At 47.2% G+C, this 13259-nt stretch overlaps 1 protein-coding gene and 1 long non-coding RNA gene across 2 annotated transcripts in view; one reads left to right on the top strand and one right to left on the bottom strand.

Moving 5' to 3' along the window:
* LOC138848388 (uncharacterized) overlaps positions 1 to 5251 on the bottom strand; it is a 39861-nt gene extending 34610 nt beyond the window's left edge. Inside the window, exon 1 of the long non-coding RNA XR_011386148.1 lies at positions 4648 to 5251. This is a non-coding gene — a long non-coding RNA (uncharacterized lncRNA). The remainder of the gene's footprint in view (positions 1 to 4647) is intronic.
* Positions 5252 to 5327: 76 nt separating this feature from the next.
* Positions 5328 to 13064, top strand: LOC127486343 (DNA repair protein RAD51 homolog 3-like; the record flags this gene model as incomplete). Its single annotated transcript, XM_070067868.1, has 3 exons — positions 5328 to 5475; positions 11159 to 11414; positions 11954 to 13064. Coding segments are annotated over 3 exons (675 nt in total), but the record flags the coding sequence as incomplete, so codon positions are not given.
* Positions 13065 to 13259: the final 195 nt, after the last annotated feature.

Raw genomic sequence — 13259 nt, 5'->3', positions numbered from 1 at the left:
AAAAAAATTTATCTGGGGTCAATCCTGTGGCTCATCTTGTTGATGCCCCAGCCTGCAGTGCTATCATCCCATATGGGTGCTGGTTTCAAGTCCCGACTGCCCCATATCTGATCCAGCTCCTTGATGATACACCTGGGAAGGCAGTGAAAGATGGCCCAAGTGCTTGTGCCCCTGCGCCCACGTGCGAGACCCAGAAGGGGCTCCTGATTCCTAGCTCAGATCAGCTCAGCTCAGCTTCGGCTGTTGTGGCCATTTGGGGAGTGAGCTAGTGGATGGAAGACCTCTCTCTCTGTCTCTACCACTCTCTGTAACTCTGTCTTTAAAATAAATGAAAAATAAATGTTTAAAAAATTATTTTACTTTTTTACTTGAGAAGCAGAGACACATAAAGCCAGAGGGAGTGTGTGTGCTCTCACTGCTGGTTCACTTCCCAAATGTCTGCAATAGCTGGGAGCTGGGAAGTAGTTCAGATCGCCCACATGGATGGCAAGGACCATGCCACTTGAGCCATAACCTGCTGCCTCCTGGGGTGTACATTATCAAGAAACTGGAATTGGGAGCAGAGTCAGGACTAGAATTCATTTAACTTCAGTTGGAACACCAGTGTCCTAATGAACATCTTAACTGCTAGACCAAACACCTGCAGTGGAGGTTGTTTTTTCTTTTAAAGATTTATTTATTTGAAAGACAGAGAGAGAGAGAGAGAGAGAGAGAGAGAGAGAGAGATCTTCCATTTGCTGGTTCCCACCCCAAATGGCTGAAACAGCCAGGTCTGGGCCAGGCCAAAGCCATGAAACAGGAACTCCATCCAGGTCTTACACATAGGTGGCAGGGACCCAAGTCCTTGGGTCATCATCTGCTGCTTTCCCTGGTGCATTAGCAGGAAGCTGGATGGGGAACAGAGCAGTCAGTGTTAGGGTCGAGAAGCATCCGCAGCCCAAGGAACGACTCCAAGAGACACTCTCATGCAATCAGCAAGGGGTTTGTTGATCCAGCATGCTGGGGCTCTCTGAACACGCAGGAACAGAGCAGCCCCGAGAAGTCAAGGGTCAAGGTTTTTATAGGGTTTTCAGAGACATTCCACACATTATGGTTCCATTTAGCGACTCATCTCACACTGCGGGAAACTAATTAGCAAATCAACCCACACCGCGGGAAACTCATTAGCACGTGCAGGGAGTTCAAAGGACATCTGGCGGGAACAGTGGATGAGGCAAGGGTTACACAGCTTCGGCCCCTCATCCTCACACAGGTGCAACTGTAAAGATAAGGAACCAAAACTATACAACCCCCGCCACATGGGGTTTCAACTTTGGGGAAGGAGGTTTAGGCCTGCAATTTTAATTCTTCATTAGGACCTGGTCTGGCCTTCTGATATGGGATGGCACTCTGACATGAGATGCTGGCCTTGCAAGTGACAGCTTAACCCACTGTACCACAATGCTGGCCCCATCGAGTTGTTTGTTTATCTTAATTTTTTCTTTTTCTTTTTTTTTTTTTTTTTGACAGGCAGAGTTAGATAGTGAGAGAGAAAGAGAGAAAGAGAGAGAGAGAGAGAGAGAAAGAGAGAGAGAGAGAAAAGTCTTCCTTTTTCCGTTGGTTCACCCCCCCCCAAATGGCCACTACGGCTGGCGCGCTGCGCCGATCCGAAGCCAGGAGCCAGGTGCTTCCTTCTGGTCTCCCATGCGGGTGCAGGACCCAAGCACTTGGGCCATCCTCCACTGCACTCCCGGGCCACAGCAGAGAGCTGGACCAGAAGAGGAACAACTGGAACAGAATCCGGTGCCCCGACCAGGACTAGAACCCGGGGTGCCAGCGCCACAGGCAGAGAATTAGACTAGTGAGCTGCAGCACCGGCCTGTTTATTTTTTGAATTATTTTTAGATATTTTTATTTATCACATCTGGTGTTGTGGCATAGGAGGTAAAACCCATTGTCTGTGACACCAGCATCACATATGGACACCCGTGTTCATGTCTCAGCTGTTCCATTTCCGATCCAAGTCCCTGCTAATGGCCTGAGAAAAGCAGTGGAAGATGGCCCAAGCGTTTGGGCTTCTGTCAGTCACCCACATGGGAGACCGGAAGCTCCTGGCTTCAGCCTGGCCCAGTCCTGGCCATTGTGGCCATCTGGAGAGAGAACCAGCATATGGAAGATATCTCTCTTTCTCTCCCTCTCTGTCACTCTGTTTTTCAAAATAAATTTTTTTAAATGATTTATTTATTTACTCGAAAGGCAGAGTGACAGAGAAGCAGAGGCAGAGAGACAAAGAGAAACATCTTCCATCTGCTGGTTCACTCTCCAAAATGGCCGCAATGGTCAGAGCTGAGCCCATCTGAAGCCAGGAGCTTCTTCCGGGTCTCCCAAGTGGGTACAGGGGCCCACGGACTTGGACCATCTTCTACTATTTTCCCAGGCCATAGCAGAGAGCTGAATTGGAAGTGGAGCAGCCGGGACTTGAACAGGCACACAAAAAGGATGCAGGTACTGCAGGTGGCAGCCTCACCCTCCATGCCACAGTGCCAGGCAACTCAAAATAAGTTTAAACAGCCAGGGCTGAGCTCAACTGAAGCCAGGAGCCTGGAACTCCCTCAAGGTCTCCCAATTGGGTGGCAGTGGCCCATGTACTTGGACCATCATCTACCTCTTTCCCAGGTGCATTATCAGGAAGCTGGATCAAAAATGAAGCTGTGTCACAGGGCTGACCCTAACCTCAAATTGCAAAAGACAGGGGCTGGCACTGTGGCACAAAGGTTAACACCCTGGCCTGAAGCCCGGTATCGCATATGGGTGCCGATTCTAGTCCTGGCTGCTCCTTTTCCGATCCAGCTCTCTGCTATGGCCTGGGAAAGCAGTAGAAAAATGGTTCAAGTCCTTGAGTCCCTACACCCACGTGGGAGACCCGGAGGAAGCTCCTGACTCCTGGCTTTGCATTGGCGCAGCTACGGCCATTGCAGCCAACTGGGTGGTGAACCAGCAGATGGAATACCTCTCTCTCTGTCTCTGCCTTTCTCTGTAACTCTGTCTTTCAAATAAATAAAATAAATCTTTTTTTTTTTTTGACAGGCACAGTGGACAGTGAGAGAGAGAGACAGAGAGAAAAGTCTTCATTTGCCATTGGTTCACCCCACAGTGGCCGCTGTGGCTGGTGCGCTGTGGCCGGCGCACTGAGCTGATCCAAAGCCAGGAGCCAGGTGCTTCTCCTGATCTCCCATGTGGGTACAGGGCCCAAGGACTTAGGCCATCCTCCACTGCACTCCCGGACCACAGCAGAGAGCTGGACAGGAAGAGGAGCAACCGGGACAGAATCTGGTGCCCCGACTGGGACTAGAACCCAGCGTGCTGGCGCTGCAGGTGGAGGATTAGCCTATTGAGCTGCAGCGCCAGCCAAAATAAATCTTAAAAAAAAAAAAAGACAATAAAAACATTTCTGAGCAGCTAAATTATCCAGCTTATGACTATCTGAAAACTTTTAATGTTTACATTTTACGCCACAGTACCTTAATGCTTACTTAACAGACAACGTTTTAAATGACTCACCAGTTAAATAATTCAACCCTTCCCTCTCTAAAGAAATTTGGAGAAAACTGACAATACAGGAAGGTGCACATTCCATATTTATCCCCTAGTTTTGCTTAGTTTCAGGTGCCTAGCTTCATAAACCTGGATGTCAGTTTGAAAGCTGAGTAAACTGCATCAAAGAAACTTTAAGAATTATCTTGGACATGGTAGTCGGTACAGGCAACTCAAGGACCAGAGAATGTTATTAGCACCTAACTGTATAGCTGATGGCAGAATCCACAAGTTTCTTAAGTCTCCACTGCTGATGAAATAAAATTCTAAATATGACCAATTCCACTGAGCATGACCAAGCTAACAGAAGAGCTATCGCTGAATGTGGTAACACCATCTTTTCTTCACCCAGGAACCAGGTTGCATAAGCATGAATTTCCTGGAGGACAACACTTAAGTAATGCCCAGTGAGTGCCCAGGCATAGATCATATTAGAAGTACAGCAATGTTCTGAGCACCAAGCCACGTTTGGAGCAGTCTGGCAGCCTTTCTGGGGTCTCCTACACTGGGTACAAACTGAGCAGGCTCTCCTGCCGTCAGTCCCCCTGCCTCTGCCCCGCCGCACCCTTTAGGAGGGGCTCAACGTCTGGAGGCAGCTCGGGGTAATAAAAAACGATACTAGGTTTGAATTTTGGCTTTGAGAAAAACTGTTCTGGGCCTTGAGGCCCGAGCTCTGTTCCGGCGGAATGCCTATGAGTATTTACATGTATGGGATTTGTTCATGTGCTCCGCATAAGCTGGTTCCTTCTTTAGCTCCTGAGAACTTGAAGGGCTCTGATTTATAATACTTCAGGAGGTCCTTTAAGCCGACAGCAAGTCAGAGTGAGGAATCCAGGCAACAAGTAGGGTACAGGTTACTCCACTAAAAAAGCCAGCCGTGCTTCCTGGACAAGGAGAGACCCTTACAAGGCATCTTTCAAATTTCCTTCCATTTTCCCTGGAGTTCTGTGTTTTCCAAGTGGCCATTTCCACAGCTTGAACACCCCTTCCCAACTCTCACGGAACAGGAGCGTTCCAGCACAGGCCAGCCCCTCCCTCTCAGAACCCCAGAAACCCCGGGCTTTACGTGCTTACTTGTCCAGCTATCTTCTTGAACTAGGCAGGCCGTGAAGCTCTGACGGTCTCAGAAACCCCCAAACGCCAGGCCCGACTCGCGGGAAGGTGTCGGCGGGTGGGTGACGGGCCCGGACGCCGAGCGTTTCCCCCAGCGGCGGTGGGGGGCTGGCCCACAATCCTTTGCGAGGGCGGGAAGTCTGGGGGGCAGGCTGGGGGTGTGGACGGCTGGTGAGGAGAGCCAAGAGACTTGCACCCTAACGGCACACTGGTTAGTCTTTCTATGGCTGTTTCCTGGACTTTCCATTCCAAACGTCCAGTTACCGGTCAGTGTACCCTCATTTTCCCACTGCTCCCATTCGGGGAGATCATTTCTATAAAATGACCCAGCCTTCCATGAGACAGGCCAGGGCGAAGGCGAGGAAATGTGTGCAGAGCCCACTGGGCCTGGCTGTCCACCCTACGGTCTAAATCCATTTTTAAGTCATAATATACGTCTGATTAGGAAACCACACACGAGATTTGGAGGAATCGCAGTGGAAATGCCGCGGATGCGAACGTTAGCACATCTTCACACGGCCGCGAAGGCCAGACCCGCAAGCGGCCAGGCCGCAGACCCGCCCCCTCCGCGCGTTGCGTGTGACGTCACACGCACGCCCGTCTCTGGGCGCGAGTTTCTGCGGTCCGAAGTATAGCCCCACCCTGCGCGCGCGGAGGGGCCGTGTTTTGAAATGCAGCGGGGTTTAGCGAGTTTTCCGCTGTCGCTGGCGGTGCGCGTGAAGCTGGTGACTGCGGGCTTCCAGACGGCTGAGGAGCTCCTGGAAGTGAAGCCTTCGGAGCTCAGCAAAGGTAACTGCTGAGGTGGCGACGCGCTGGCCGCTGTCGGAGCCGCCCGCGGCGGGGTGCTCCCGCCTGCAAGGCTGATGCAGCCCAGGCTCCGCCGCCACGTCCCGCTGCCCCTCATGGCCACGTTTAGGCCCAGAAACACTTTCTTGACTCCGCTTAACAGTAATCTGAATGGTCACACGAATTGTGGCTGCTTTCTTTGTCTTAGCGCCTCCTGGATGAGTTGAGGATTCTCTCATGCCCAAAAGAACGCTTTTACTAGGATTTTGTGCAATATGCAGATGAGAGAGCCGGTCTCTTGTTTTGAAGAGGTTAAATGACTTTTCATAACTAGGTTAGGAACTAGTGGAGACAGAACGGGAAACTAGAAAGACTACCTAATCCTTTTTTTTTTTTTTTTTTTTTGACAGGCAGAGTGGACAGTGAGAGAGACAGACAGAAAGGTCTTCCTTTGCCCTTGGTTCACCCTCCAATGGCTGCCACGGCCGGCGCACCACGCTGATCCAAAAGCAGGAGCCGGGTGCTTCTCCTGGTCTGCCATGGGGTGCAGGACCCAAGCACTTGGGCCATCCTCCACTGCACTCCCGGACCACAGCAGAGAGCTGGCCTGGAAGAGGGGCAGCCGGGACAGAATCCGGCGCCCGGACCGGGACTAGAATCTGGTGTGCTGGCGCCGCTAGGCGAAGGATTAGCCTGTTGAGCCGCCTGCTGGCCCAAGACTAGCTAATCTTATTCTCCGCTCCAAATTTCCAAGGATGAGAATTCTTTGAGACATGTAGGATTCGTGTAGGTGGAGCCACTGAGTGAGAAAAGAAGTAGAAAGAAGACACCCCTTGTGTAATTCACTGAAAAGACTAAAACCTTACATTCTGAGCGCCGTGGTTGCATGTATTGGAGGGAACCACTGCATCCTGTAATGCTCTGGCTGTGCATATTGCAATATGGGATGCCCAGACCTGCGCATCTCCATGGAAGAATATGAAACAGGCTTTAAGCTAATGCCCTTAACAGTGGGAGATAAGGTTTCAGTTTACCACTGAACAATAACTTGTAGACCCAACCTTAACTATTTAAGTAGTCATCCCACAGACTGTGTCCCCTAAAGTTTGATGGGCTCTTTTTCTTTCAATAAATAGGGTTTCCGAAGAAGAAATGAGAGACCCAGTAATAATTACTAGCAATTATTGATTGTTTTGGATGACATTGGTATTTATCAAGCCTTTTTTTTTTTTTTTTAATGTTTACTTACTTGAGAGGCAGAGTTACAGAGAGAAGGAGACACAGAGAGGTCTTCCATCCACTGATTTACTCCCCAAATGGCCACAATGGCCGGAGCTGGGCTGATCTGAAGCCTGGAGCCTCTTTTGGGTCTCTCCTGTGGGTGCAGGGGCCTAAGCACCTGGGTCATCCTCTGCTGCCTTCCCAGGCCGTAGCAGAGAGATTGGAAAAGGAGCAGCTGGGACTAGAACCAGTGCTCATATGGGATGCTGGTGCTGCAGGTGGATGCTTTAACCTACTGTGCCACAATGCTGGCCCCTTACCAAGATTTTTACGTGCATTGTTTTCATTTTTATTTTACAAAAGAAAAAAATGTGAAGTACAAAAATTTAACATAGTAAGTGGTGCAGTCAGGATTTACAATGTGAACAATCTGACTTAAACGTGCTTTTTCTTGGGCATCAACTTTATTTGAAAAAGAGAGGAGGCTGGCATTGTGGTATAGCAGGTTAGGCCACAGCTTGAGATGCCAGCATTCTATATGGTCACCAGTTCCAGACCTGGCTACTCCACTTAACAATTTAGCCCCCTGCTAATGTGCCTGGGAAAGCAGTGGAAGATGGCCCAAGTGTTTGGACCCCTGCACCCACATGGGAGACCAAATGAAGCTCCTGGCTTTGGTCTGTCACAGCCCCAGCTGTTGTGGCCATTTTGGGAGTGAACCAGCAGACAGATTTCTTTCTAACTCTTTCAAGTAAAAAAAAATTTTTTTTGACAGGCAGAGTCAGACAGTGAGAGAGAGAAAGGTCTTCCTTCCATTGGTTCACCCCCCGAAATGGCTGCTATGGCCAGCGAGCTGAGTCGAGCTGAAGCCAGGAGCCAGGTGTTTCCTCTTGGTCTCCCGTGCAGGTGCAGGGCCCAAGCACTTGGGCCATCCTCTACTGCCTTCCCGGGCCACAGCAGAGAGCTGGACTGGAAGAAGAGCAACCGGGACTAGAACCTGGGGTGCCAGCACCACAGGCAGAGGATTAGCCAAGTGAGCTGCAGTGCTGGCGAAAAATAATTTTTTTAAAAGTAAGTTATTCCAACTATTGGTTCACTCCTCAAACACTTTCGTCAGTCAGGCTGGGCCAGGCTGAAGTCAGTAACCTGGATTCAGTCTGAATCTCTTATGTGGGTGGCAGGGGCCCAAGTACTTGAGCCATCACTAGCCACCTCCCAAGATGTGCATAAGCAGGAAGCAGAATTGGAAGCTGAGCTGCACTCAAACTCAGGGACTCCAATTTGGGATGCAGGTGTCTCAGGTGGTGGCTTAACCTGCTATGTTACCACTCTGGCCCCACCGTTACCTTTTCTTACTACCAAAATTATAGTTCATATACTTAAGTCAGTCACTGATTTATCAAACTGACATGATGCCAGACTCACCATTGTTTGTTTCTGTAGCATCTTTTCTGTTTTCAGGCCACATTGTCAAATAGAAATGAAACCGTGTAGTTGAGGAGAATAAATATAATGTTAAAAATATTTGTGCATTGGGGCTGGCGTCGTGGCACAGTAGGTTAATCCTTTGCCTGCGGCGCTGGTATCCCATATGGGCGCCAGTTCTGGTCCCAGCTGCTCCACTTCCAATCCAGCTCTCTGCTATGGCCTGGGAATGCAGTAGAAGATGGGCCAGGTCCTTGGGCCCCTGCACCAATGTGGGAGACATGGAAGGAGCGCCTGGCTCCTGGCTTTGGATTGGCGCAGCTCCAGCCGTTGCAGCTATTCAGGGAGTGAACCTCAGAAGGAAGGCCTTTCTGTCTCTCCCTCTCACTGTCTGTAACTCTACCTCTCAAATAAAAATGAATAAAATCTTTAAAAAAATTTGTGCATTGAATAATTGTTCTCATTAAAAGTTTGGAGTGATTTAGGAGTTTATTTAAAAAAATTTTTTTTGAGTTACAGAGAGAAAGGGAGAGACAGAGATCTTCTATCTGCTGGTTCACTCTCCAAATGGCTGCAATGGCTGGGGCTGGGCCTTGCCAAAGCCAGGAGCCTGGAATTCCATCCTGGTCTTCCAAGTGGGTGGTAAGGACCTGAACACTTTGGCTGTCTTCCGCTGCTTTCCCAGGTTCATTAGCAGGGAGCTGGAGCTAGATCAGAAGTGGAGCAGCCTGGATTAACCCAGTGCACTTATAGGATGTTGGCATCGCAGGTGGAGGCTTAACCTGCTGTGCCACGATGTCAGCCCCCGCCATGAAATGAAATTTTTATATCAATGTTTCCATGAAAAGTTCTTTTGAATAATACAAGGCAGGGAGGCACAGTGTTGTGACACAGTGGGTTGAGCCACTGCTTGCATTGTTAGAACACAAGTTTAAGTCCTTAATGCTCTGCTGCTCCAACTCCCTGCCCTTTTTTTTTTTTTTAAGATTTATTTATTTATTTGAAAGGCAGAGTTACAGAGAGGCAGAGGGAGAGAGGAGAGAGAAAGAGAAGTCTTCCATCCACTGGATCACTCCCCAGTAGGCCACAAAGGCCAGAGCTGAGCTTCTTCCACATCTCCTACGTGGTTGCAGGGGCCCAAGCAGTTGAGCCATCTTTCATTGCTTTCCCAGGCCATAGCAGAGAGCTGGATTGGAAGTGGAGCATTTGGGGCTTGAACCAGCGCCCATGCAGATGCCAGCACTGTAGGTGGCAGCTTTACCTGCTAGGCCACAGCATTGGCCCCAAGACGGGACTCTTAGATGGAAGTGACTGAAATACGCTTTGTACCTTCAAAATAGAAGGAACTGCTCTGACTGCAGGAGATGTGTCCCAGTTTTGTCCAGATTACCTGAACACTGTCTGTTTTTCTGAAGGGAATTTAAATATCTTCTACACTGCTAGCCACACTACTTTTTTTTTTTTTTTTGAAAGGCAGAGTTACAGAAAGAGAGAGAAAGAGAGCACGTACCATCTGCTGGTTCACTCCCCAAATGGCTTTCCTAAGCCATTATCAGGGAGCTAGATCAGAAGTGGAGCAGCTGGGTCTTGAACTGGCACCCATGTGGGATGCTGGCATTGCAGTCAGTTTTGCCTGCCACAATGCTGACATGTATTTTTTTTTAAAGATTTATTTATTTATTTGAAAGTCAGAGTTACACGGAGAGAGAAGGAGGGGCAGAGAGGGAGAGAGAGACAGAGAGGTCCTTTATCCACTGGTGCTGGCCACAATGGCCGGAGCTGCACTGATCTGAAGCCAGGAGCCAGGACCTTCTTCCAGGTCTCCTACGAGGGCACAGGGGACCGAGGAGCTGGCCATCTTCTACTGCTTTCCCAGGCTATAGCAGAGAGCTGGACCAGAAGTGTAGTAGCCGGGACTTGAACAGGCATCTGTCTGTAGGGGATGCCGGCACTGCAGGTGGCAACTTCATCTGCCACGCCACAGCACTGGCCCTGACATGTACTTCTTAAAGTTATACTTTGTTTTAGGAAGTTAAAGAAGTCATTCATCCTTGTTTGAAAAAGCATATGTATATTTTATGAGAGCAAGATAGTAGTGGCTTCATAAGAGACAGTGAAAGTACAATTTACTTCTATGTCCTTTATTTTCATTTTATTTGAAAGGCAGAGAGACAGAGGGCTTCCATCTTCTGGTTCACTCCCCAAATACCCTCAATAGCGGGGCCTGGGTCAGGCTGAAACAAGGACTAGGAACTCAGTCTAGGTCTTCCATGAGGGTGGCAAGGACCCAAGTGCTTAAGCCATTACCACCACCTCCAAGGGTGCACATTAATCAGAAGCTGGAATAGGGAGTAGAGCCCAGACTTGAAACCAGGCACTCTGAACTGGAACGCAGGTCTCTTAACCGCCGTGCCAAATACCTACCTGTTTCTACTTCTGAGATGCTTTTGTGGATACTCAGCTATAACTTCTTTTAATTTTGTTTCTGAGGTAATAAATATTTATGTGATGACTAATAAAACAGATGCCTTTATTAAAATGAAGAAGTAAAAAGTTAATAGTAGATAGTTAAGATGTTACTTTTTTTCAAGATTTATTTCTTTGAAAGGTGGAATTAGAGAAAGAAAGAGAGAGAGAGAAAAAAACTCTTCCATCCACTGGTTCACTCCCTGAATGATTACCATGACTGAGGCTGGGCCAGGCTAAAGCCAAGAGCCAGGAGCTTCTTCTAGGTCTCCCACAAGGATGCAGGGGTCCAAGCACCTGGGCCATCTCTCACTGCTTTCCCAGCTGCATTAGCTGGAAGCTGGATTAGAAGTGCAGCAACTGGGACTTGAACTGGCATCCATGTGGAATGCCATCACAGGCATTAACCAGCTACTTCTCAACACTGGCCCAAGATGTTAGATTTTTACGGTTTCTTTGTACTCTACTCATAGCATCAGTGTTATCTAAAAATCAAGATTAGTGAAACCCATTATGTGTTAGACTGTTTTAAATTTCTAAAGTCAGTATTTTTTTCTTATTTTCATTTCACAAGTTGGGATATCTAAAGAGGAAGCCTTAGAAACTCTGCAAATTATAAGAAGAGAATGTCCTACAAATAAACCAAGATATGCTGGTACATCTGAGTCAGGCAAGAAGTGTACAGCATTGGTACTTCTTGAACAGGAGCATACCCAGAGCTTCATAATTACCTTCTGTTCAGCAGTAGGTAATATTCTTGGGGGTGGAATACCCTTAATGAAAACAACAGAAATTTGTGGTGCACCAGGTGTTGGAAAAACACAATTATGGTAAAATAAAATGTTCCCCTCTGAAGGGTGGGCTTAATAAACATTGATTAAGACAGTTGTTCTGTGGGTTTACTATTGGGAGACTCCTGTGTGAGTGTTTCAAGCGAAAACCAGTTTACCGTTTGTGTTACTTCAGTGCCCCATCTTGATAAATTGATGTAATTATCTTACAGGAAATATTTCCTTGAAACTTTGTAGTATGGTCATTAGGATAAATGTGCAGTCTTTTACTTTATTCACTTCTTAAAATATAGTTGAAAGTCAATTGTTTGAAAGTAAATTAATGTATAATAAGAAAAGAACAGAAGCTGTAAAAACCATTAAAAAGTCCATAATTGTGCTTTTATAGGCATATCTCCACCTTAATCCAAGCATATTCATATATGAATATATCTGGGGCCATGGAGAAACAGCTGTCTGTTACTCTGGAGAGTATAAAAATATTTTCATTCATTTATTTTAGCAATACTAAATAATAATTATCTGGAGTTTGGTTATCATGATAAAGAGTTGGTGATTTGATGTAATTGTTTTAACAGCATGCAGCTGGCAGTGGATGTGCAGATACCAGAATGTTTTGGAGGAGTAGCAGGTGAAGCAGTTTTTATTGATACAGAGGGAAGTTTTATGGTTGATAGAGTGGTAGAGCTTGCTACTGCCTGCATTCAGCATCTTCACCTAATAGCAGGAGCACACATGGAAGAGGGTAAGTTAGCAAAATGGCCCCCTTTTTTTCTGTACAATAAAAGTAATTTACATTTTTGCCCATCACAGACCTCAGCAAGAGGCCATTTGGAACATGAAGCTTAATGTCTTGACTGTACTATTGTTAAACTCTCAGATGTCTGTTACAAAATGAGAAGGGCCGCAGCCTGATCTGACCTTTTTTTTTCTGCTTTTATGACCCTTGCTTTTTACTGCAGGGGCTTTGTTTCTCAATGTCTGACTTCAAATTAATATACTCCATCCTGCCAGGTGTAAGCTAAAGTTGGACACCTTAATATAAGCACATGTTAAAATGCATTCAGTATATATTGATTTCCACATTTGTTTTTCCAAAACCAAATGTAGCTATGGCTATGAAAAGCACTTCTGGAAATGTTTGAAATGCTACACTGACTGACCTTTTGGAGCTTTGAGTAGTATATAATTGCATTAATTGTATCATTAAAGTGTTTGAGAAGCTTTTTTTTTGTGCTTACAATGTGGAAATACTTTATTTTTAAAGATTTATTTATTTGAAAGGCAGAGTTAAAAGATGAAAAAATAAGGATAAAAAAAAATAAACAAATGAAAGGCAGACTTAGAGGCAAAGACAGAGATCTTCCATCTGTTGATTCATTTCCAAAAAGGCTGCAATGGCCAGGGCTGGACAAGGCTGAAGCCAGAAGTCTAGAACTCTTTTTGAGTTTCTTTTGTGAGTGGCAGGGGCCTAAGTACTTGGACCATCCTCTGCTGCTTTCCCAGGCACATTAGCAGGGAGCCGGATTGGAAGTAGAGCAACCAGGACTCAAACCGACACTCATATGGGGTGCCAGCATTGCAGGCAGCAGCTTAACCCAACTGTGCCACAATGACAGCCCCAAGTATTTGATTTTAAAGCAAATTTTGAAAAGGTAATTTGTGTTCCGGCTTTTTGCTTTCAATTTTAAAAGTAAATGGTTTCTTGGCCGGCACTGCGGCTCAATAGGCTAATCCTCCGCCTAGTGGCACCAGCACACCGGGTTCTAGTCCTGGTTGGGGCGCCGGATTCTGTCCCGGTTGCCCCTTTTCCAGGCCAGCTCTCTGCTATGGCCCGGGAGTGCAGTGGAGGATGGCCCAAGTCCTTGGGCCCTGCATCCGCAT

This window comes from Oryctolagus cuniculus, unplaced genomic scaffold (genome assembly GCF_964237555.1).
Source record: "Oryctolagus cuniculus unplaced genomic scaffold, mOryCun1.1 SCAFFOLD_57, whole genome shotgun sequence".
Taxonomy (NCBI): domain Eukaryota; kingdom Metazoa; phylum Chordata; class Mammalia; order Lagomorpha; family Leporidae; genus Oryctolagus; species Oryctolagus cuniculus.
This window is presented reverse-complemented; position numbering and strand designations above follow the sequence as displayed.